The following is a 25,584-nucleotide window of genomic DNA, read 5'->3' as shown; positions in this document are numbered from 1 at the left end:
AAATAAGCAATGAAAAAAAATAGATGAGTGGCATATAAATGGATGTGGAAGATGCAGGGGAAAATGTAATGGATTTTCATTATTATTTTTGTAATAATTATATTTCTTATCAGCTCCTGGGAGACAACTAGACAAAGACCTCCAGACGAGTTCCCTGAGCATGCACCACTTTGGTAAACTGCCTTTGTAAGAACGATATCTGGTGCATATGTACCATATCAGAAATATCTACTAAAATTCCTTAATGCTGTGATCATTCAGCTTGCAGGAGCGTATTGGGAACAAGTTTATTAAAATTACAACTTTTTTAATTAGAGAAATTTTGGAGAAAGCAGACTGCCAATGAAGAACCATTTTTTTCATTTCTATTTTAGAAGCTTGAGGTCCTTACTGGCTAGGATCTAAACACGTTATCTCCCACTGCTGTAACATCTGTTCACATTGACTCAGTTTGTGCTTCAAATTCTAATCTTTTAATGAATTAAAGACCTCAGAACTTATACTCTATAAAAACTGATCCCTTATTGTGTTTTCCAGATGTTTTTGACATCAGAATTCCCTTCCTGAATTTTAACAAAGTTGTTTATAGAAAAGCAATCTCCATGTAGTTTATAAACTTCTTGCATAGTAGCTTCGCTCTTCAATTTCTCCTACAGGACAAAAAATACTACCTATTAAAATTAAAGCTGTTTTAGTAATTAAAGTTGTTTCAGCTTTAATAAAATATTTTTATTATCCCATACAGAAAGCCTTAGATATTTAGTTCTTGTTTTTACCACAAAAAGCAAAATGATTCTCCTCCACATCCTTCACACAAATCCCAAATTTGCTAATACTCCAATAACTAAGATGTCAGAGAGCCCCTAATTCCAAGAGCAGGAGTAAAAGCAATTCCTCCCTTTTCACAAGAAGTCATCTTATGAGAAGTTTCAGACTACACACAGTGTATATACACATAGACCTCACAATCACGGCGTACAAATGCGTTACTGACTCACAAGTGCAAACACCACATATCCTGATAAAACATGTGCCTCCAAACTAAACTTCAGGCCTCAGATTTTGCTTTTTAAAAGGACACCATATTCTAGGCTTATAAGGAAACAATACCTATCAGCAACAGTTGTTTGGGCCACTAATTTACTGCTTGGCTTATTAAGTTTCTTTCATGATCCTACAAGTACATTTCCAAATCCATGTACACATACATTAACACAGCTCCTTCCATTCCTCTCTTGCCACTTTCTTCACCCAAGCCTAGCTCTTGCATTTTTGGCAGTCACCAAATTAACCTTGTTACTGTCTAATGAAGTAACATTATAGATTCATACAAGAGTTTGACTTCAAATAACACATTCTCATTAAATGGCTAAGGAGCAGCAACAAAAATACAAAGCACGTTTTACTATCACTGCTGATTCGAACTATGAGGAATACATTTCATTAAACCCATTGTTTACGAGCCATTTTGGTACTCCAGCTGTCTCTTGCCAAAAGAAGAACTAGCCCCAGGAAGAACACTGACCATGTGTTACCCTCAATGCAAAAGCCCTACCAATATTTCAGCTGAAGCTTCTCTAACACAAACCAAGTGACTGCTGATGCATCATCATCTCATTGCAACCTGGTAAGTTAAAGAGAACCTGTACACTACTGATGTGGTGGAAAGACATCTCCATGACTGCTAATACTTAGAACCACACGGAGCAAGTCTAAGAGCAAGGCTCCCCTTTAAATACAAAATATGACTTGTAAAAAGCAGAGATTCTGGAAGGGTTTGCTCCTGTAACCTGAGGGTAGAGTGCAGGTGGTCCTGATGAAAGCGAGGTGGACAAGGCCTGCTGAGTCGAGGCTCCCTGGGGGAAGCAGATGAAGAGCTGCGACTCTTGCAATACCTTCTGAGGCAGCTGAACAATGGGCAATGAGAAGTCTGAACCAAAAGCAGATGACCCTCCTGTAGGGGGAGGAGATTGGAAATCGCCAGTGTCAGAGGAAGTCAGCTGTGAGGAATCACTGGAGTATTCTGGGCTTCCTTCTGGCCAGCTCCGCCTGGCAGAGCCCCCCCTGGGACCTGCTAACTCAGGGCCAAGATAGTTACACTGCTCCTCTGTCACAGGCTGAAGCCGACCATGCGACCCTATGCCTTGAGTGGATTCCTCTTGACTGGTCTCCATAGAGCCCCGGCGACTTCTGTAGGCCCGCTGGGGTACAACTGCCCCTTCTGCTGAAGCAGAAGTCGGTGTGTGCACATGGAACTCAAAGACACAGCTTGCTCTGCCATCACCACCGTGAGAGAGCACAGCTGGGGCAGAGTGTGGAACAAATACCTGGTGGAACGTCATCTGAGCAGGATCTGCACTCAGAGGAGCTGAAACACTGGATAATGGAGAAAGGGGACCCATCCCAGAATCCAGCCTCAGGTTCTGAACATGTCTTGCCAGGTACGTTTGCCCCGATTGAAAGTCGAACACAGAGCTTTGTGGAGGACCACCTTGCCCATGGTTTGACTCAGAGACCTGCTTCAAATGTTGTTCAGTCACATGAGAGTTATAAGCTATTTGATCATACTGCTCCGATACCTGTGATGGATAGTGCATGCCCACCAAATATACAGCTTCTGAATGCATTCTGTAGTGAGCATCCTCTGGAGGTGTTGGTCCAGATCTATAGTCACTGTGGACAGGAGCTGGCTCAAACACAGGATTAACTTGCACATGCAGAGGCTCTCCAGCGACTCTCTGAGCTGCTGTGCCCAGCATAACGAATGCCTCTGGTGTCCAGGTGGTGGGACTACCACCAGGCGGAACTAAACTCTGGCCAGTCTTCAGCAATGGCTGGAAGTGGCAAGTTTGGGCTTCCAAAAATGAGGTGCTCTTGCGCCGCTGAGCAACTGCCACCTTCGGCGGGCAGACAGGTGGTGGAGAGAAAGACACCGGCCGTTCATGAACGGTTGGGAAAAATATCTGTGAATCTGGGAACGTTGGTGTTCCCCCACGCGGGTGCTGAGGCTGTATTGACATGAACAAGACAGGTAATTCATACATTAAAAGTGAAAGCACATCAACATGCACAGTTCACTAGGCAGTTCTCTGAAGTAACTTTATAGAATGACTACTCAACTCATGGTCAAAAACATACAGTACTTAGGAAATTTAGGTGAGTCGTAAATAGCCATTAAATACATCCGTGGCAGGCATAGCTACACATGGAAATATTTGCTGGTGTTAGAGCTGCTTTTCCAGTCCAATTCCAATAATTCACAAAAAGAAGCAAGTTTTGCTCCTGACAATGGAGTGAGATTTATTGTTCCAGGCTATCCATCATGATCAGTGCTTGACATCCAATCAAATCCCTGAGGTTACTGCCATATGGGAATATGAAAATTTAGAACTTGATAGCAGCAGCAATTCAGAGCCCCTAGTTTGCACTTAGAAGCTAAAATGACATTAAAACTCAGTGTTATCCAACAAAACAAAACACACAGTGCTAGTGTCCTGTATGCTATCCAGGGAGCAAAAAGAAACCTTGTGAGACAAAACTGAAGTATTGCAGCCCACAGCTAGGAAAAAAAAAAAAAGTACAATAAAACTGCAGTGCCTCAAGATTCTGCCAGTTGATCACCTGAACTCTTTTGATCCCTTTGATCACTTTTGATCATATATTTTCACTAGCAAATTAGCGCTCACTGAAACAAATCTAACTTTTGCCTGGACAATAACACGTTTTCAAGTTTAGTAACAGCAGAGTCCTCAGGCAATTCCACTCCATCTGATTTACTACTTCAGATAAGGCTCATCTTACTTAAGATTTGTAGGGTTTTTAGGGAAAATTTCACTAAAGAGTTCTGTGTAAGAGAAACAATTTAGTAGTTCTGCAATTTGCCATCTCTGCCTACAAATGTGCTGAGAGACAACGTACTGTCTACCCTAAAGGAAAAAAAAAAATGGCAAGTCAGTACCAAATATATTGTCTTTTAGACAGATGGCATTTATGACTTTTTCAAGTTACTACTTCCACAGTTCTTTCTCCCCAGCCCCTTTTTTGCCAGAAAAGCAGCAGCAAATTTCCATATTGACCAATAAGAACAAGTCCTAGAGATTAATAATTCTTCTTATGTTCTGAAAACTGGTTCCACTCCATTTACAGATCAGTGCTTCTCAAAGTTCATTTTGTATTAATTGAAGCCCCACACTGAAAAGGGACTACTTCCTATCTTGCATATGACTTTCTGAGAAACATGAAACTATGGCTTTTTCTCCATCAAGAAGCAGCTCGGCTGCCTGATTAAAACTTCCAGAAAAATCTTCAAAAGTATTCACATTCAGGATTTCTGGTATGAATAGCACAGCCAGTCAATGCTTTTAGAATACCCAGCCACAGCAACCACACTTTAAAAGCTGGTGGGTTTTTTTTTTTTGTTGTTTTTTTTTGTTTGTTTTTTTTTTTGTTTTTTTTTGTGCAGGGCTTCATTAGCATTCAATGCTTGCTTAGAAGCTGGTCTTCTGACCTGAGGAGATAAGAACTACTCTCCCCTTTACCTTCTGTGGTATAACTGGGTCATTTACATTTATAGTATCCTAAAATACAGAAAAAAAATACAAATGGCCAGCCACTGTTTGATAATGTTTGTGTACTGCTTCCTAGACAAAAATAAAAGATGAACATTCCAGCAGCACAGTATAAGGAACCAACTCTTCATTTTCTCATTTAAAAAATGCCCAAAACCCAGGATGTATTTAATGATAACTTATCTTACTGTGCCAGGAGGCAAATGGTAACACATACAGGACTGACAAAGAGGGAGGGCAGGCTGGAGCGTCGATGCTTGCGTGGAGAGGCAGAGTGCATGGGCAGGACACTTTCCAGGGCTTTAGAAAGCTTTTCTGCAAAGGTTTCTTCAGGGACAGTCCGAAGGTAGAAGGGAGAAAGAGGTGCAGACAGCGCTGGTGGTGGGGTGCAAGGAGCACTGAGAGGGATGCAGGACATAGAGGGAAGAGCAGGAAGGTGGGGAACACAAACTGACATGCTACGACCACGTTGAGGCTAAAGGAGGAAAACAAAAGTTTAGAATTGAACAATTAAAAAAAAAAAAAATGAACAACAACCAGCAAAAACTATAATGAGGTAGAAAAGAAATACAGACATACAATGAGAGGCCCAATACTGACTAATGTGTGTGCAAGGAGATATGAGAGCGCTGAATGATTGCCAACACACTGGGAACAGGCTAAGTGCACCTCTGAGGACCCAAGCTTGCCTTCGGTTACTGAGCAGTGTGGGAAGCTCCCTAGAACCCTTCTACAAGAAGCATGTGGAAGGAAGATCAGACAGGAGAGAATATTTTCTCTAGTGCCACTGATGCAGCCCATGCTCCGTGTACTTATAGCACCTGGTAGTCTGACATGAAAAAATAAAACAAAGCCTGAACAGATACTGATGAGCATCCATTCTCAGTTTAATGAGTGGATGCATGCTGATAACGATCACCTCACCCAGTCTCTCTGCTTGGACACCTCCTTGCCTGAATTAGGTGGATTCACCGTATGCAGCTTGTTTTCTATTAACTAAAACATTACCACAAAAATTTAAACATTACACATTCTGCAACATAAATTGTGGAAAGAAGTTGGATTAGTGTGTGGAAAATTCAGTAAAACTCATCTTCGACAAACATCTTCCAGACACTGGGCAGGATTTTGTAATCTTGCCACAATCCAAGACCACCATAAGTCAAAATCCAACCAAACTGGAAGAATCAGAATTAGATTTGGGAGTGTTTTGGTGGAATTTTTTTTGTTATTGCTTTTTTGGTGTTGTGGGTTTCATTAGAGTTTTTTTTAAGTGAAGGAAACATGAGGTTTTAAAGAGACAGTCTTCAGCTAAAAGTTTTCCTTCTTTAATGGTCTATGCCTCTCCTGGATGCAATCCACAGTTTTTTTTAATATAACTCAGATCAAATACAGACCTCCAGGGAAAAAAGCTCAAAATAGCCAGTGGAGATCTGATTTTAAAGACTTCTGATGTGAGAAATCTTTGCTAGAGTACTCAAAAAATTGGGAGAGAAGCATAGGGGAACTAAAAAGAGTTTAAAAAATACTTCATCCATATTTATTCATCTCTTCCAAGGCAGGACTTAGTTACATATGTCATTCCTGACTCTAATCTACACCGTTCAGAAACATGTCCAGTGATGGAGACTGAAGTACTTAACTGTCCTTACTAGTTAGAAAAAAACCAAACAATTTCTCAAACAGTCATTCCATGCAGCAATTTAGGCTTATTATTTCTTCTTTGAACGATATTGTGATCTGATTAGCCTCCTCCTATTTTACAGCAGCCTTTACAGCTTTCTCTCTCCTCAAGCCCATCTTTCATAGGCTCAGCTATCTCAGTCTTCCACAAACCATATTTTCTTTATTTCTAGTGGGGATTTTTTTGTTTCTGTCCTCTGAATTCTCTCCCAATTCACTCTCAGCTTTGCTCAAGCAGGGTATCCAGTATAGACTTACCAATGGCCAAGAGCAGAGGAACTATTTCATATAACATGATGTTTGCCTTTTTCACAACAGCATGATGTTTTTGACCATGTTCAGGTTGTGGTCCAATGTAATCCCTTACTTTTTTGGCAGAATTCCAGCCTAGTCAATTGTTGCTCATCCTGTACTTGTGTAGCTAATTATTTTTGTTTAAGCACAAATCTTGTTCTTGTCCTGACTGAACTACATTCTATTTCTTTTTAAGGTTATCTATTCAGTTGTCAATATTTTGACTTGTCATTCTGTCTTCTCAACAAACTGTTAGTAGCTCCTCTAGCGTTCTACTCCATTCTGTTGACCCCCTGGGGTCACACCCACATCATCATATAGCATGAGCACATTTTAAAAGTGACCTAAGCAGCTTGGCTATACCTCTGTGACATGCTTGTTTGCCCATTCCCTCTCCAAAGATCCTGGCCTTTCAGCCTGGAAGTTAGCCATTCCAAGACAGTGAAATGGCTTCTGGTCCAATATATGCCTACACATCCAAACACGGCTTACCCAGAATAAGTGCTTATTTAGAGAGGTTAAATACTCATTTGATCAAGAACTAGCAGTACCACACTCTTCAGGCTAAGTGCCTTTGAAAATGATGGAGCTGCTTTGCTTGTGAGTGAAACCAGCAGGTTTGCCAAAAAAACAGTAACACCAACGATTCTGTAATAAAGCCCACAGCCACAGGTACCACAAAAAAGCAGGGACCCTTAGTCTTGCGTGTCACATCACCTCCCTTATGGTACTGCTACATTATTATACCATAATGTCTCTGCCTCAGTCTTAGACTTGTATTTGTGTAAAAAACAAGCAACAAGGGAACCACTGAAGACAGCGTAACACTAGCAGAAGTTCTACTCCAGGCTTAGAATAGATTTCTGCATACTCTCATACTTGGATCTAAAAACATACCAAGGAAAAAAAAACGTACCAAAATAAAAGGGCAACACAAATGAACATAGTAGGAAAAGTATTTGTGCCCAGTGCAGACTTTCCGAGGAAAAGGAATACACATGGCAACTGATGAGCAAATCAATGCAAGCTAGAAATAAAATTGGGAACAAGGGTGTAGGGTCTTTTCAGTCTGAAGGTCTCACATGCAGCATTCTATAACAGTTAAAAAAAATCTTACCTGCAGAATCTGTAATCAAAGCCTCATAGAATACACACATCCATTTCATACTTAAGCACCAGCCCATATTATTCTAATCCCTTCCTCAAGTCAAGCCAACAGCTTGATCCCTGGTAAATTCATACACACACCACCTTCCCATGTAAGATTAAATTCTTACTTTCATGACAATCTTGTTTTGAGGATGTTATTTCCATCCATAAAAACCTTAACTCACTCTGCTAAGATGCACTCAAGATTAAATAAAAGCTTTAAAAGATGATTATGCCCTTGCACTTCCCCCCCCAACTTAGATTCAATCACCTTGCAATAACAGGCCCTTAACTAATCCCATGCAGAATTAGCATCACATGCAAAAGAAAAATAATACATGGAAGTTTTGCCTGTCAGACTTCCTCCTTCTCTTTCAAGAGAAATACAAAACCAAATATTTCCATGCACTTGCAACACTAAATTGGGGCTTACCGCTGCAGGTGGCTGATATCCTCCATGCTGCTGCGACTGCACTTGGCCAACCGAAGCTGCATAGCCCTGGCCCGTGGCTGTTGAGACAGACTGGTCGTGCTGGGAACCATACGACACAGTCTGCTGACTGCTCACACATGATTCGGTATAAACAGATGACCCCTGGCCACTGTCAACTGTCCCATCAGCTGCAGAAGTTAAAGAAAAATCTGCATTTTAAGAACTGCAGTCTGGATTCACAGCTTTAAAGATATTATTATCGATCAAATAGTAGACTGATGTTTGTGCCATGTCACATGGACCTTAACAGCATTCTACCTCTCGTAATATTTTAGATGACAAATTTTTTCTTCTTCAATACCATGATTCCTTACTTCCAATATGCCTTCCCCTAACCTCTGAAAAGCTGAGTCATTTCAGAAGTTCTTTGGGAAGATACTTAATAGCAAACTACGCTTCCTGTAAAAGGCTGGACTAGAAACAGAAACTTAAATTGCACACTGTTATAAACTATCTTTCAGGGTTTAAGTTTTACACAGATGTATAAACCAAGTCTGTTGTGCTGGCAGATACACCTGATGTAGGTATGGCAGAGAACTTAAAATCTCTATTACTCAATGAGCAGACAGTAATTTGCTTTCTAACTTCAGCATTCTAATACAGAAGTTCTTATCTACCATCATTATCCAAACACCAGTTCAAATGTTGGGATAGCAGAAGAGAAAGTCAGGGGCATTAATCAATCTTTTCATGTATAGTATGTAAAACAGAAAATGAAACCTTTTTTCAGAAAGCAAATTATGAGCTGAACTGCTTGTACATTGTTCTCATTTCCACCTTAAACATAAGCTAACAAATATTTCTAATAGCTCTAATTGCATGGGTGCAGGAGTACACAACCTTTTGCAGGGCCAGAATATACTGTTTCTACAGGAGTGCAGCAAAAACTAGGACATGTTCACGCTTCAACTACCCCAGTTCATTTAGTGTATTAACTTGAAACAAAGAAAAATTATTTTTGTGCTAAGACACCGAACTGTGAATTGTGCCAAGACTCGGCTCAGCTAAGGCACAGGCATGCATCTTATTTTGCTGTGCTTTCTAGGAGGCTAATCTTCTTCAGCAGACAGCAATGGCAGGCAGCAACATCTTAAGATATTTACTACTATACCCTCCAAAAGTTTAAGACTCTAAGGGGGAGGGCAGCAGGGAGGAACTGTGTAAGTGCAAGAGTTCCTAAATAAACAGACACACTTACAAAGAATAGATATACTGGGTTGCTGGAACTGCAGTTGTTGGTGTTGATCAGCTTCTGGTTCTTCAGGCTCCACTTGTGTAGAAACCGATGCTGAAGTAGTGGGCACAGGAGTAGTACCAGTGACTGATACAGGATGCTTTGACCCTGCATGGGAAGCACTTGATGGTTGCTGTTGCTCCAGCTGCTGCTTCTGACTACCTTCTTCCTCAAGCTTCTTCTCCTGTTCTTCTCGCACCAACTGACGCTGCTCTCGCTTTCGCTTAATCAAAGATACCCTGTCCTTGATAGCTTTCGCCATTGTCTTGTGATCCCCTTCACAGACATAGCCAGATTCCACCTGAAGGAGGATATATTCACAGAATTCAGACTGTCAGAGACAGCCACTGTCGTAGTGCTACAACATAATCTACAGCTCTCTGGCACTAACTTTGCATTCACAAACTTCTGAAGCTATCTTCTTTCTAGACCGTAGAGACAGACAGACTACCTTTCACTCTCGGAGAACGGCAGTGCTTCCAATGCTTTGTAAGACCACCACCACTTACCATTTCCTGTGCTACATCCTCTGGGACATCTCTCTCCAAGTCAAAGGAAAACTCTATTGCCTCATTATCTTTATATTTGCCCTTGAGTTTTTTTATGTCTTCAATTCTCAGCCAGAGTTTAATGGCAATTTTTTCTCCATCATCTTCCTCTGCTAGTTCTACCCGTACTCCAGTCTCTTCTTGGAAGAAAGCATGATTCAAAAGGTCCTTAATAGCATACCTAATGTATGGGGAAAGAATGTAGAAAGCACAGTTATTAGCTTTTCATAAAATATTAAGGAATATGCTTGCCTGATAATCCCTCCAATTTATTCTCTGAAAATGAGCAGCAAGAACTTAAAAACACCACAGCCATAAAGGCCAACCAAATCAAAGGGACAGAAAAAAAAGATTACAGAACAACAAACCAACCCAACAATCCAAATACCGAGGAACCCTGAAGAACTGTCTTCCACTATGTTGCTGACTAAGTTTTCATAAAAGCAGTAGCATTTCTGAATAAACTGACATGGATGGTTACTATAGCATTTGCACATTTCCTGACACTTAATTCTCCAAACCGACCATTGAATAAGAATCTACCAAAGAAAGAAGCTTCAGACTTTTCCTCAGAACACAGAAAAACCCAGGAACTAATTGGATTTGGTATCATCACAGATAAGCAACTCTGACAGCTAGTAGGACATTATCTGAAAAGGAAGTACTTACCTTTCACCTTTGTTTTGCCGAATGCAGCCCTCGATAATCTCCTTCACTTCAGGGATTGCTACTTTATCAAAGCTGGCTGGCTTGACACCCTGGAACACACAAGCAAGAGAGAAACTGGAAGGCCTACTTGGTTTAAGTCTGATTGTGCTTACAGACCAACTATTTTTACTCAACAGATAACTGGCCTGAACTCCCTGACACTGCAAGTTATAAATTTGCCCCCAATCTTACTGTTCATTTGTTCGTTGGTGACTTTTGCAAACATTTCCCCCCAGTATGTCTCAGTTACACTTGCATAGCAGAAGCCTTGGGCAGTTAGGTTTTCAGTTATGATAGGAGAACACGTCTGGTTTCTATGCTGGTTTGTACACAGACTGGACTGTGAATGAAGGGTGTATTTCCTATATAGCACTAATGCACAAATCCACATAATCAATTTAATTCTTCAAAGGATTCTGTTGCTTCTCCAGAACATTTCCAACATGCCATTATATGAAGTAATTTGGGCATAGATTGATTTTACAGGAAAAACCTTAGCCCAGAATGATTTGACTAGATCATTAAAAAGCTTCTCCAATGATTTAAAAAAAAAAAAAAAAAAAAAAAAAAAAAAAAAAAAGAAACCTTCTGGTATCTTGCTCTCCCCAGAACCACACTTGCATTGCTGCTGTTGAGTTCAGGAAAATGAGCTTAGCAATACAGACCTTTACAAAAAGTCCTAAACGCCACACAGCAATCCTTTCTCCAATACATGCCAAATCAATTGGGGGAGAGCAAAACAAAAACCAAGTATGGCCTGCTACTCAAATCAATAAAGCAAACATGCCATGAGATACGACCATCTGGGAATTCTGCAAAACACAGCAGGCAGAGCGCCAAGCTTCATCACTTCATCATGGCCAGAAGCTCTCTTTCAAGGGCAATTGTCCGCAACAGCAAAATTTGGCAACCAATTTTACTTGGTTCAGCCTTTAGCTTCAAACTCTGTATTTAAGACAGCAGAATGAGAGAGGATGAAGGCATCCTGTTCCAATTCTGTTATATGAAGAGCCCACGATTTCAAGTCAAGCAATCCTGAATCCTACAGTTGATACATCTGACCCTGTGTCACTGCTAAATCACAACTGACCAAAAACTGAAAACCACAGAGTCTGAAGTACAGAAATAAATGAAACAGTAATACAAGAACATCATGATTCATGTCCTAGCCAGAAAGTACTTTTCCTGATGTCCTATGTGACCCTGCTGCCCACCAAACGGGGACCTCAAGAAACAATCCTTTCACCTTCTTCTATTGTCAGTGGGGAAACGAGCCTTGAAACGAAGGTTCTAGCCTCCGAACAAGAGCCTTTGCAACAACAGATCTTCATTTAGTTAAACATGAAGACTTAAGATAACAATTTCCATCTACATTTAGATACTTTTTTTTCTCTTGGCCAGACATGGCAGTTTATTGATTTCATATGCTCACTACCTAAAACACTCTGTAGCACACTCTTCCAGGAGAGGGCAGAGTCAACATCAACTTTAACAGATGCAAACACAAGACTGGGGCAGAAGCAGTCTTTCAGTGGACAACAGTACTATTTGTCACTGTTTTACAAAGGTGGTGTATCTGGATTTTTTTAAAAAGACAAGAAGCAAACACCTAAAGACAGGCACAGTTTTTCACTTGATAAAAAATTCCTGTTAGAACAGCATTCTGGTGTTCTATTTCTTTCCTCTAAAACTTGCTCTTAGGAAATCCTACCAATCGAAATCCACAGAAGTGAGGAGTATATTGTGACTAGAATAAGCCCCAAACCTCAGCGTGTCAGTGAGCATTAGCTTAATGCTTTTTAAAGTTTCACTGAACATTAAGACTTGGAGATCAGCACCTCAGCTGGTAAGAAACCAGACCAAAGTTTGGATGGGCAAGCTGAATACTGTGACCAGGTTGTACCATAAATCTGCAGCTTCCTTTCAGGACAGCAGAGCACTACACTCTATAGGGAGTTAACAAAACTCATTTCAGTGTTTAGTACTGGCATCAAGTACCTGCTTGCATGTGTCTCTGCTTATGTAGCAGACTAGTCAGACATGCCCACCTTTAATTATGACTAAACTTAACATGGTCTCAGTTCAGGTTCATATATGTAGAAGTTTCTATACATAATCAAATGCTCTCCTATATAGACGTACGTAAACTATGCAGTAATTTTTCACCTGCTTATTGTATATCTGTATCTAAACTTGCCGAATTTTAACACAGCTAACGCTCCTTAACAGCTCCAGCCCCAGACATCACAGCAGCCTGCCTGTATGTTCGGTTGCACTGTGGCAGCAGAAGGAAGACGTCAGATCTCTGACAATTTCTTGTTAGAAAAAAGTAAAAACTGAGTGAGCCAACTGCTACAGCAAAATATTAACATAATGAAGCCAGAATAGGAGTTTTCTTGTTAATTACTTTACCACATGCTCTGCTCTTGAAAAAGCCTATGAAGACAAAGCTAAGAACGGATTTTAAAATCGGTGATTCAGTCTGCTAGCTTGTGTTCTCTATCCTGTAAGAAATTAAATACATGTCCATAAATCTTCAGGCCTTTCCATGAGGGATATCTTAAAATACTCCATTTTATGAATTGCAAACCAAGAGTTCAGTTAAAGAGAAGGTCCTGCCAGCCTCCTCCAGCATAGCTTGCATGTTCTTAGCTGCTCCTCAGAAAATGTGGGAGAACTTCACACTAGGGCCTAAAACCAACAGAGGATTCAGTGTTCGAGCAGCTACCTATGCCTCAGCTTGTTCCCCAGTCCATGAGAAGGGATGCCCAAGTCTAGCCTACAGTGCTGGCCAAGCACCCCTTATACTGAAGTTCAGGCCACTTAAGCACCATCAGCTTCTAAAACCACTTTTTTCCCCTCCCCTCCTCCAAGTACTATTTCACATAAAAAGACAGGATACTATGTACAATAAAAATCAATAAATTAGGAAGCCCTTTTCTATCTAGAGCTGCCTACACACCTTAATCAGTCATCCCAGAGAAACCAAAGGGAGGCCAGGTCCTGCAATTCACATAACCTTGATTTGTCCTTAAGAGCACGTGAGCTGTGCAGCCAAGCATACATTCATCAGTTTCTGAACCCAAAAGCACTCAAATACCTTCTAAGCCATTCAGTATTTCCTAGTTTTCACCACACTTTCTGCAAGATGGCCACATTGTTATATTCTGGTCCCCAAACTCCTTAAAAGAATCACAAGACAACTCAAATCTTTTAATCTACTAGCCCTATTCCTCAGTGGCAGTTTAATAAGAATTTAACACCCAAATCGCACTAGCATTTTCTCTGAAATTGCTAAAGTAGAAGGAAGAGCTCTTGCAGGGGAGAAAAAAAACCCTAAAGTGTAGATAGGCATAAGAGGCGCACGTGAAAGTCAGTGTTTTCTCAAGCCACCATCTAAAACAGCATAAACTGGCAGCGCTGTTGAAAGCAGCAGCCCCCTGTTCTCCATCTCCCATTCCCGCACCCATGTCATTTCCGCCCTTTTGCTGGCACACGCGTTTATACAGCTGCATAATGAACCAGATCATGGTGTTTATCAGACTTGAAACAAATCCAACCCAAAAAGCCTGCAGCAGATTCCACTGAGATGAAGCTCCCTACTCTGGTTCCCTTCATTGCTGCCCTAGCTCTTACAGACGGGAAGTGATAGTGCAATAGCTAACAAGGGCAGAACTGCTTCTTTTGAAAGAAGTGCCAATTTAAAACCCACTGAACACCCACATTTTGAGAGCACATTTAAAATATGGTCATATATGCAGGGAGTACAAAGCACAACTGATGCAAAGCTAAATACTTATCTTAGTCTTCTTAGTCTTCACAGCCTGAGAACAGATTTCATATTTTATTTAGATGTGGTAAAGTTTGTGATTTCATCAGATTTTAATCAGGTGGGAAAAAAAATGTATTCTGAAATTCAACATCCACATTTATGTGGTTATTTGGTTCATTAAAGGCAAGTTAGGTACTCTCAAAAAAAACACACTAGATTTTCAATATATTTTAGGCACCAAAGTATAAGCTATCCACAGCTCCTTTTTCACAGTTTCTGCCTAGAAACACACAGTATTTTGCATTAGTTAGATCACTACATTACTGGGTCAGTAGTTTAACATTTTCTTCTAATGCAAGAAATACTGAAAATATCATTTACTTAATAAGAGAAGATACAACCAGTGACATATTACTTTTACAATGAACCAAAATGAAGACAGAGGTAGTGCTACATATTCTCAGCAATCCTAAATTCTAAAAACTAACTGGATTTGGAGTAACAACACAGGTGGAAAACAGCAGAAGCAGGAAGTGTTCCAGGCTTGCTGTTCAGGATTTTAATCTACATTTAAAAAAATTACAGAGAAAAAAAAAAAGTAGAATCAAGTTTAAAAGCTGAAGACCCAAGTGAAGGAAATGTAACACAGTTCTGCAGATTTGTCAAGAATTCCCATTCATCCCCAAAATACTTTCCTGTCGCTACAACACTTTACAGAGCTGAAATTCTTACTTACCTCTTTAGCACAATCCTTGTGAGTGCAGCAGCAGTGGGAATTAACAATTACAAATATGGGACAGATCTCTCTCTTTGTAAAATCCATGAGGAAAAGAGGGAGACGCGCACGCCAAAGTTAGTTAGGTGCTAGTTTCCGATGGGAACCCACTAGGGCTGTGGGCTTAACGCACAGCAGAAGGAAAGCAGACATCAAAGTCCAAAGGGAGCATTGTTTTCTGTTTGACACCTCTTGTACTTTTCCAAGTCCAGTACATGAGGCTGCAGAAATTTGAACTTAATACCTGCTTTTGCCACTGAAATGCTGACTAGGAAGAATCAATATAAACAAGAGGTAAGCGCGTCCTTCTCTGGCCACCCAGCTAGCTGTACAGAGGAGGAAGAAGAAGCGGCAGCCCAAGGATCCTTTACTTCCTGCATGTCCCCGCCCTCTGATCCCCCTCTGCTCAGCTGCTCTGCCTATTCTCCACCCAGGTTTTCTGCAGTAGCTTAAGGCTGCGTGTAGGTTCACCAGCCACTTCACTCCTGCTGTTGCAGAAGTACGCTTCTATCGAAGGGAACAGGCTGGTCAGTGTGTTGTTCCAACACAAGGTTTCTGGCACGACTTTTGTATAGGGGGATGAAGGCAGCTGCTCTCTTTCTCCTCTTATACCTGTGGAGCTTATGTACAATATAAGTACACATGCAGCCAACTACAGTTTGATCCTAACACAACACTAGTTAGCACTATGATCATATATTCCACCTCTCTCCTTTCTGACAATTGCATTCTGCTACTGTTGGCAACATCATCTGCTTTCCTTTTGCTGGGTGCTTTGCAAGGGAACAGGAATTTCCAAACTGTTGGACAAAGTTAGAAAGCTGCACTTTTGCTTGCTTTATGCCACATGCACCCAAATAATGCAGAGTTACACTTTCTAACACCTCTCACTAGACTCCAAGACTAAACCTCAAGTCTGACTTTCCTCCCCCGCCCCCGGTATCTAGTTTCAAACAGCTACTGTAAAAACCTGTTTATTAATAAAATGGCTTGTCCACAGCTCCAGGGCTTTAGGTTTCGTGGTTTGTTTTGTTTTGTTTTTGGGGTTTTTTGGGGGGTTTTGTTTGTTTGTTTGTTTGTTTTGTTTGTTTGGTTTTTTTTTTGTTTGTTGTTGTTGTTTTTTGGTTGGTTTTTTTTTTAGAAGGCCAAAAGGAGTAATGCTAAGAAAGATCACATACACCATTTTCAGATGCAAAGTAAGCAAATTAATTTTGACTAACCAGTGATGACAGACTCTGACAAAACTCAAATTTCAGATTATCAAGGTGACTTTTCATCCTAAAACAAGATACTTAGTTCCTCAAGTACAACACAATTATATCGGTGTTGTTTGTATACAATACAAAATCAATGTTACAAAAGCAACACTTTTTGATCCTTTACCAGGCATTTTTTTGAAATCTACTTCACCAGCTGCTGTGACACTTTAGAGGGATCAAGAGAAAAGTGATCATTAAAGATCCTGCTGTGTTGACTGGTCTTCCAATTGCTTAGCTAGACATTCTATAACCCCTCAAAAAAAAAAAATCAACTGTGCATTATCATCTCCATTTTAACAGTTCTTACTGGTATCATGAATAAAGCATGTTGGAATGTGGCTTGCCATTGGTTATAAATTTATTGTTCTTAAAGTTGCACTCAAACCACACAGATGCTCTACAGTCAAAGCAAGCTGGTTTCCCTGGAATAAAAATCTAATATTTTCACAATTAATTACACTTTTCTAGGGTACTCTGCATGACCTACAAAGGATATTAAATCTTTCAGCTTTTAAAAAGCCCAGTCTACCTGTCCCAATCTAATCACAATTCTTGCTTGGCTCTTTTCAAAGGTGCTATAACTGCAAGAGCTTGAAATGAATTCGACTGTAACTGATTAATCTTTTCAAACAAAATGTTCTAACAGTGCAGTCCAGAGGCTAATAGAATCAGTAGCAAAGTCAAATCACACAAACAAAGCAATTAAAGTCTCTATATTTTCTTTTTGCTAAATTGTTACCATTCTAGTTTGAACCAGTCCCAGGCTGCCACAAGCCATTAATCCCAGGAATTTAGGCAGAGCATATGATTCTAATGGAAAACAAGTCAATAAACCTACCACCTTCCCCACAGCCTCAAAGAAACCCCCAGGCAATGGTATATATAGCATTTAAATAGGTTTACCCCATGATCTTCTGAATTTAACCACCTTCTATTAGTTAGTTACCCAGCCCTCAAATCCTACATGTTTAACCATTTCACCACCTTTTCTACCTTTAATCCTTTGTCTTAATCTGGTTATCTGTCCTAGAAACAATCTTTCATATTTGGGTTTTTCCTTATTTCACACAGGATATACCTCTGTTTGTTAATTCTCATTCCAGTCTTTTCAAATACCTATTGTGAAAAGGAACACTTCAGCTTAAGATTTACTCAGTTCAAAAGAGATATGGGTGGCCTACAGAAGATGGATTATTCTTGTTAAAAAGGCAAGCTAAAGTAGTTGAGGCTACAAGGAGAAAGAAAAAATAAACCAACACACTTAACAGAATTGAAAATTTAGCTTATCTGATTTCAGTATTTTCATAGCAATTAATTCTGGACAATTGATAATTCTGCCAAGAATTAAATGGGTAAATCCTGCAGAATAAGCTCTGCACCAGATCAGTATCCTAACAGAGCAAATAGCATTACTGCAATACAAGCAGTTGGAGCAGATGAAAGCCTTCAATGAGCTAGAATTACATCATGAGGCACTATTTAGACTAGGACAGGGCTATTTCTCTTTTTTTCCAACAACAGCCATTGCACATTTTGAACCCAATACCTTTTGAACTCGACTGATCTACCACCATCCAGATCAAAATTCATACTTCAGCTATTTGAGAGTTCTATGTCACTGAAATAGCTTAACCAGTTGGTCTCCACCCTCTGCAATGCAGGTGTGTCAGTAATCTAAGTCCTATGATTCTTAAATTTCTCCAGACCAGCTGTCTTCATGACTGGCAACAGATAACCACATATGCTCAAATTTCACAAACACACTGTAAAAGCAGAGGCACTATAGTATTTATCCAGGCCTTGCTGCAACCTGACAGATCACAACTTAGAAACTTTTTTGAGGCATTAATAAACAATAAGAGGCCAGACACAACAGTAAAAACAGAATTCCCAAACACAGATGATTAAAGTTGATATACATGCAAGGTATATCTGTATTTTGATTGACAGACTCATACTAAACTGCTTATTCCTAAAGTTTGTGAGGCTGCTTAAGAGAAGCACCAAGTCATTTGTATGAGATAATCTTTGGTGAAAAGAATAAAGGAGACTCCTCATTTGACAACCCCCCACTGCTCACTAACACCTCCATATCTGTATTCTACAACAGATCTCCAAGTCCAAGAGCTGCAGGACACTGACACTGCCTGCTTGACCAACTTCCCTGCCAGTGTCTCAATACTGTATTTTTACTTAAAGCCAGAGAATTTACAGCATTAAAAGCCTTACAAGATCAGTATAGTAGTTCTGTTTCTTTGTTGACACACAGTTAAGTTTGAACAAGAACTAGTCATAACACTTCCTAGAAAACCTTGGCTGTGATCCTTTCCAGCACTCTCAAGTTCAAGGCTATTGCAAAGTCACAGTACTCAGTTAAAGTCAAAACCCACTGTCTGTGATAACACTGAAATGCAATTTACGCTATACATGACTGCTGAATACACAGCATACCTTACAACTACCCCAGTAATTTATCTAGCCTAGCACACAACGCACTTTAAGTTCATACATGAGAGTTCACTGTACTTCAGCACATCCAGGCAAATAAAAACATCAATCTTTTTCAAAAGTCCTGGAAGTCTAGAGCCCTCATTAAACTAAACTGATAGTTTTGGTTAAAAAGTACATTAATCACAGCACTTACTGAACTGCAGAAATGCTAATGAATAGAAGAAATAACTCAAGCTCTAGAAGAGGAAATTTTGTAACTACAAGGCAGGACACAGTTCTTTAGTGTATAGCTGGCCAACAGGATACTGGTGTAGGTGACAGCAAAAAGAGGCTTGTTTAGAAACACCTAGAAGTGCTTCTGAGACAACGGTGAAGTCTGACTGGAGAAGTGGACCAGACACTAACTTTGCAGTTTTTATTCCTGCACAAGAACATTAAGGTAAGATCAATCCAATTTATCATTCACAGTTCTTCAACCCCATGCTTAGGAGCAGGGATGCTGCCTTTATCTGCAGTCATGAACATCTTGAGCTACCTGAATGACTCTGCTTTATTGGGACTCCAGCTTGGAAATAGCTTTCAGAAAAAAAACACAGACATTCCTAGACACACATTTCAGTGCTATAAATTTAGAAATGCCACAGTGACACAATAGTAAAAGTGTTTTCTATTTTCAGTATGGAAAAATAAATTTTTGAAAAATCAAGTTATGTTAGTTTCATTCTCTGCTTTAATCAGCTACCATTCTGATAGGAAAATGTCATCTAGTATTCTTTTTTGAAGTACAGCAACAATAATTCAAAGGCCAGATTAGTTCCAGTGGACTCCAAACTATATTAAAAAGAACATTCCAACACGAGCCACAAAACACATCTGGCACCAGAATTAGCCCTTAAAATAAGATACCTAGTAAAAGGCGTAGGATAATATTGTGCACTATTTTCAGTGTTTTCAATTCAGACAATGAACCAAAAGTCAAAGTCACTTTTATTTTATGACTTATTCTAACAGGAGTGAAGGACTATTTATGTACCAAAAGATTCAACAGTTTCAAAGGGTGGTACTAAAAAACATCCCAGCCATGCAGAAAACTTTATGATAGTGGTAATGGATGGTAAGCTAGAAACACTGAAGTTTACCTTACAGTCACAAGCTCATAGCATTAGGAAGCTTCTCAACACTTGCACTGGACAAAGAAGCAATAGTCTTTTTCTCTTTAGCATGAAAACTTTACGCACAATAAGTACAGTTTCTTACATATACATTTTAACTTGTGTGTGTCCTTTTGGAAATAAACTGTATCTGCAAAATCACCTTCAACATCGGTGACCTTCACTCTTCTAACACAGGAACAAACAAAAACATTGAAACAGGCATACAGACCCTCTATGTCACTGCCTGTGCTGGCAACAGCTTTGAGTAACCTGGATGTAACAGTGAAGGGTTTATGTAAAATTTTGGTGGAGTTCTTACCTATGAATCACATAATCATCTAAAAATAACTTATTGTTACTCAACAACCCTGTGAGCTTCCACAAGACTAAAACTTTCCTGGACCTACCCCATTCCTAACCCCATGCAAGTACAGCAATACAGCTGGCAGAACAAGGAATAGTGGCCCATGCATTCTGAACAACAGTATTTTTGACTGGTGGCACCACACTGACAAATAACATTGAACTATCAGTCCCCCTACAGTACTGGTTCAGTGAGTTCCCATCCCACTGCAAAACCAGTCATTTTAAAAACACCACCTTCCTATTCCTGAGAAGAGCCACCTTCCCATCTCTTGTTAAATTAAATTAACTTCAGTTAATGTAAAAGCTAAAGAGAAGTCAGTACAGGACAGAACATTAAATATTAGTAATACAGTTTTAAGAGGCCTGATCCTTAATAAATTTTTAAAAAAATTAATCACATACTATTTACTCAGTATTCTGTGAACTTATTTAGGTTTCTAAAAACATATTTGGAAACTCTGCAATACAACCAAATTTTATAACTTATCATTTTAAAAATACATTAGATTGGTTTTATGCTACTCAACCAAAGCCCAGACCCCTCCCCTCCTTTTAATTCCTGGTCATTTTAAAATCATATCCAATTCAAAATTGTTAAGAGACATTCCAGGCTCAGCAGTGAACAAGATAAATAAGAAACACATCCTTTTGTTTCAAACCAAGTTTTTTCTACACCACCAATATTGACAAAACGGTTTTAGTTGTAATCTAGAAGCTTTTGATGCTGAATAGTACAAATGCCTCTAAGATCAACTCGTCAGAAGTGAGCCACTTTTAGAAAGGAATTTGGGTGAATGAGCCTTTTCGCTTCTAACTTCAGATACCATCTGCCCTAGCTGTGCAAACCATGTAACATCCTGTATCTCAGTGTTCAAGATGATCCCTGCTTTTCCTTACTTAGATCATTGTCATTTCTTAAAGAGGACTTCTAATCTAACAAGCAAAGCTTCCTAAAAATATTCATGCTTCAAAACGTTGAATTCCCATCTCTCTTTTTTAGGGCTATATATTTCTGAATTGATGAGTCAGTGACCGAACCTCCACCCAGGAAGATTCTTCACGCTTAAGAAACATTCCAGCAAAATGCTTGCAACAGAGTTAGATGGCTATGAGAGGCAAGTGATAGAAGCTTAAAGTATTTTTTGGTCCATTGAGTGTGATGCAGAGGAACTGCATCGGATGTGCAATGTTTTTCTCCTTCATATTTAAGTACCTGAAGTTCCTTCTTTCAATGAATAATTGTAAGAAAGGGAAAATGCTTGTAATCAGTTTCCTGTGCTTGGTTGAAGGTTCATGGCCTTTCAGTATCTGCTTTAACAAAAGACTATTTGCTTTGTTTGAGGGTTAACCTCTCCCTACTTTTTTTACTGACTATTTTTCCCCATTGCTTTTTCCACTTGAAATCTTACTAGGAAGGGTGTCTTTGCCTGAACCAGGACAAGGAAGCAAGTTATTCAAGGTAAACAAACAGAGGAGTTTCATGTATGCCTAAAAAAAACCCTTAAATAAATCACATGTTGCTTCCAGAAGCTTCCAGAATGCAAAAGGACATTCATCAACATTCTTTAAGCACTGCAAGAGAATTAATTCTAATTCTAAAGGTTAGGCATTTATTTCCTGCCTAGGACCCCTTGGGTAGAAGAGGAAGAAGAGAGCTGGGATACTTGGCTCACTGTTTATCTAGTGAAAATGAAGTAGTTGACTCGTCTAGACAATTATGATTCCCAACTTTTAAGATACCAAAAAAGAGATTAACTTTATCTCAATGGACCAAACTGCAGTGCTTTGTAACTGCCTGATTTCCAGCCAAGAGAATAACCTTCACTAACCAGTGAGCTTCAGTTCCCACCAGTTATGGAAATTAAGGATTTTTAAACCACTAAGACACTGCCTGAACAGGTTACTCATTATGTACCTTGTTCCCTTGGGCCATTTTTTAAACTCTGTAGAACAAAGAAAAATGTTCTGTCCACTCTGTGGAACATTTCAGTACAGAACTTTAAGTCAAAATGCAAAACGTTTGTGTTGGGTTTTTTTTTGTTTTTTTTTTTTTTTTTTTTTTTGTGGGACAGTTTGGTTTTTCCCCACCCCACCTTCTAATCTTAAGGCCAGCTCAAAAGGCAGATGTGTTTACAGAGAAGAGACTGAACTTTTGGTGAAAGCAAGGACAACGGCAAAACTTTGTCAAACTAAGCGTTCAGAAAATTAAGTATAGAACACAAGTCCATCAGGAGAACTTAAAAGGTAAGTGTATATGAGGAGAGGGGGTGAAAGAGAAAAAGGGACTTTCCTGCTTCCATTCAGCTGCTTAGTACATTTGAAACTAAGGATGATCTTAGCAACTGTTTTGTAATGAATGTCTTCGGATTTTTGTGTTACTGGTAGATAAGCAAGAATAAGACAAATCTGCACCATAAAGCCATTAACTGTCTTTTTACTAGTCTTGGAACTACTCAATCACCTAGAAAAGTTAAAATTTGGGACATCCAAGTATTAAGAGATTGAGTAATCAGTACCTCTATAGTCTTATTAAAATAACCTCTCTGCCACAAAAACAGATTGAAGGAAATATAGTGGAAAATATATAAAAGTATAGAAAATAGAAGTAACTGAGGTCTGCAAGTGGTAACTGCAACGTAAGCAAGAAAAAAACAAGCTAGCTTTTAAGGCAATAGCATGGGTTACATCAGTCTCACCAGAGACTGAAACAAAGCAGTTGGAGCTACTGCAGTTAGTTATGCCTTCACTGCACTGCTTCCCAAAGAGACTAAATTAAGAAATCATACTTATATGTCTGTTCTATAAATATCTCTGCTTTCATTTAAATACACACATAGCCCACTTCAAATTCCTCCTGTGATTAATTGTTTAATTGAAATATGCATGGAACAGGTTAAAGAAAGAACACCAGTCTCCAGAGAGAAACTAAGACAGACAGAAAAACCTTCCTGAATTCTACCAAGGTCTTACACTTCTTTTTTTGTGCACATGAGTAACAGAATTAAGCTTACATTTGTAAACATCTTTTCACATCTTGCTTACATTTTTGTATGTTTGTATTGTTTTGATATGGTAGAGAATTGAGGGGAAAAAAAGAGGAGACCTATTCCCTAATCTAGCTGTGTATCATACAGACAGTTGTGTCTGCACAAGAGGGCAGAGGAGAAAAACCACAGGAGCAGCCAAGACTACCCTATTAGTGTGGCTTATTTTCAATTAATTACAGGCATAGATGCCTTTTTCTGAGGCCAAATAGGCAGCCCACTGGATGCACTCAACTCACAGGTGCCCACTGGATGCACTCAACCCCAGCTGAAGAGACATACTGCTTAAACCTCAGAGATCTCCCTCTACCCCCTCCCCCCAAATAAGGTAAATATCCCAGGAGTTACAATTTCTTTAAGTAGAAACTACTAATTTATTTGGAAACGTTTCCAAAGAACAGCAGAGGATAGATTCAATTAAGAAAATGGGGTTTTCTGAAACAAATTACCCAGATTCTTCCAGAACAAACAAAGAAATTCCAGGAGAAAGAAGAATTCTTCTAGTTAAAGCAAGCTAGAAAACAAATTTAATTTCACTTCCATTTCTAGGACCAGGGAAAATTTGGGGGGGGTTATCCCAGCATTGCTTTAAGGAAAAAGAAGAACTTCCCGATTACACAATGTAGACAATACAGACAAGCAACTTGCAAACAGGTGACTCACACAGCAGTGCTATTATTTTGAGATGTGAAGCAATAACAACTGCTCAGGCCAAAAAATGTCTCATCTCTAGGAGGAGCTTCAGCTTTTAGATCTGATCTTTAGATCTTTGCTGTATTATTTGATCAGAAAAATGCTTCCAGTCATGAGGGAAGACCCTGAACAGAAGATGTTGTAACACAACCGAGTACTCTGAGCAATCCTGGCAAACACCCCAATCCAGGGCAAATGCCCAATCTAGGCATCAGCTAGAGCAATCCTTATCACAAAAGGCATAAGATCAAAACACAACTTGGCTGAAAGCTGTCCTAAAAAGACACCAATGCACAGCCAAAATAGAAGAAAAGAATACAACCTGGTACTAAGTCCAGTCCTGAAAGGACACCCTTAGCACTAAGACACCTTTTGCAGCCTTCTGTCCTGAGCAATAGCAAGGACTTCAGGATTTATTTCAGGATTTATGGAGTACTATTTTTTACTAAGCCTAATAGTTCCTGCAAAGCGGGTGAGGGAAATCAATTCATTTAAATACTTATTGTCTGCACCAAGTGGCTGCACATTTTGATCTTAATGCCTTTGGGGTTTCAATGGTTTTTAAGCTCCCATATCCCATGATCTTTTGTGACTGTCAATAGCAGGCTATTATTGTTGTCTTCCCCTCTGGTCTCTGCGTATGCATCTAGATAAAAATATTCCTTTATAGCAGCTGTAGTCCTGCTGTGCTTTCACAAAATATACCTAAACACACCTAGGAAAGTAGCAAACTAAGAGGTTGAAGTAACAACATTAAACATCTTCCACAAATCACACTCACCTTCCAACACAGTTTAGAAGGAAATATGTTGGTAAGTAATGTTGGAGGCACCTACGCAGGGAGTTTTGACTCTACTCTGTTATTAAAGGACTATGTGAACCATCTAAGTACTGAATTTCTAAACTGGTTCACCTCTCACCCACAACTGCAGACACGGCCTAAACTTTCAATGTCTTCTTTGAAAAAAAAAAAAAAAAAAAAAAAATCTTATTTTCTTTAACAGGGAGCAAAGGACAATGACAGAAAACTATATGGTTCTTTTTCATGTTGGTTCACAGATCTTTCAGAGTGGTAAAAAGAATACAAAGAGAATTTTTTTTTCACTTTCATAACATGCTCCTGCTTTCTACATTATGGAACACACACCAAAATCCCCATTATCAGTTAAATGTTTGTGCTTTATTTCCAGATAATATTGTCTTTTCTACACTGAAAGCCTTCCTTGAAAGTTACTCAAGTTTTATTTGTGGTTGGTTTTGTTTGGTTGGCTTTTTTTTTTTGTTTGTTGGTTTTTTGGTTTTTTTTTGTTTTTTAACAAACCACTGTGTGACTACAATAAAATAAACCCAAATATAACAAAGCACACAGCTTTTCTTTCTCTGCCTAGAAGAT

The 25,584-nt window shown here is 39.4% G+C and overlaps 1 protein-coding gene across 1 annotated transcript in view; it reads right to left on the bottom strand.

Moving 5' to 3' along the window:
* The window catches only part of WNK1 (WNK lysine deficient protein kinase 1), a gene marked incomplete at its 5' end in the record, with an annotated part of 99,873 nt that overhangs the window by 33,571 nt on the left and 40,718 nt on the right, over positions 1-25,584 (bottom strand). Inside the window, 6 exons of the mRNA XM_008949455.1 lie at positions 1,791-3,008; positions 4,786-5,043; positions 8,128-8,315; positions 9,386-9,722; positions 9,931-10,150; positions 10,639-10,727. Of these exons, the coding sequence (XP_008947703.1) occupies positions 1,791-3,008; positions 4,786-5,043; positions 8,128-8,315; positions 9,386-9,722; positions 9,931-10,150; positions 10,639-10,727 (2,310 nt within the window). The remainder of the gene's footprint in view (positions 1-1,790; positions 3,009-4,785; positions 5,044-8,127; positions 8,316-9,385; positions 9,723-9,930; positions 10,151-10,638; positions 10,728-25,584) is intronic.

This window comes from Merops nubicus, unplaced genomic scaffold (assembly GCF_000691845.1).
Source record: "Merops nubicus isolate BGI_N331 unplaced genomic scaffold, ASM69184v1 scaffold11301, whole genome shotgun sequence".
In the NCBI taxonomy this organism is placed as follows: Eukaryota; Metazoa; Chordata; class Aves; order Coraciiformes; family Meropidae; genus Merops; species Merops nubicus.
The sequence above is the reverse complement of the archived record's forward strand: the minus strand, read 5'-3'. Positions and strand labels throughout refer to the sequence as shown.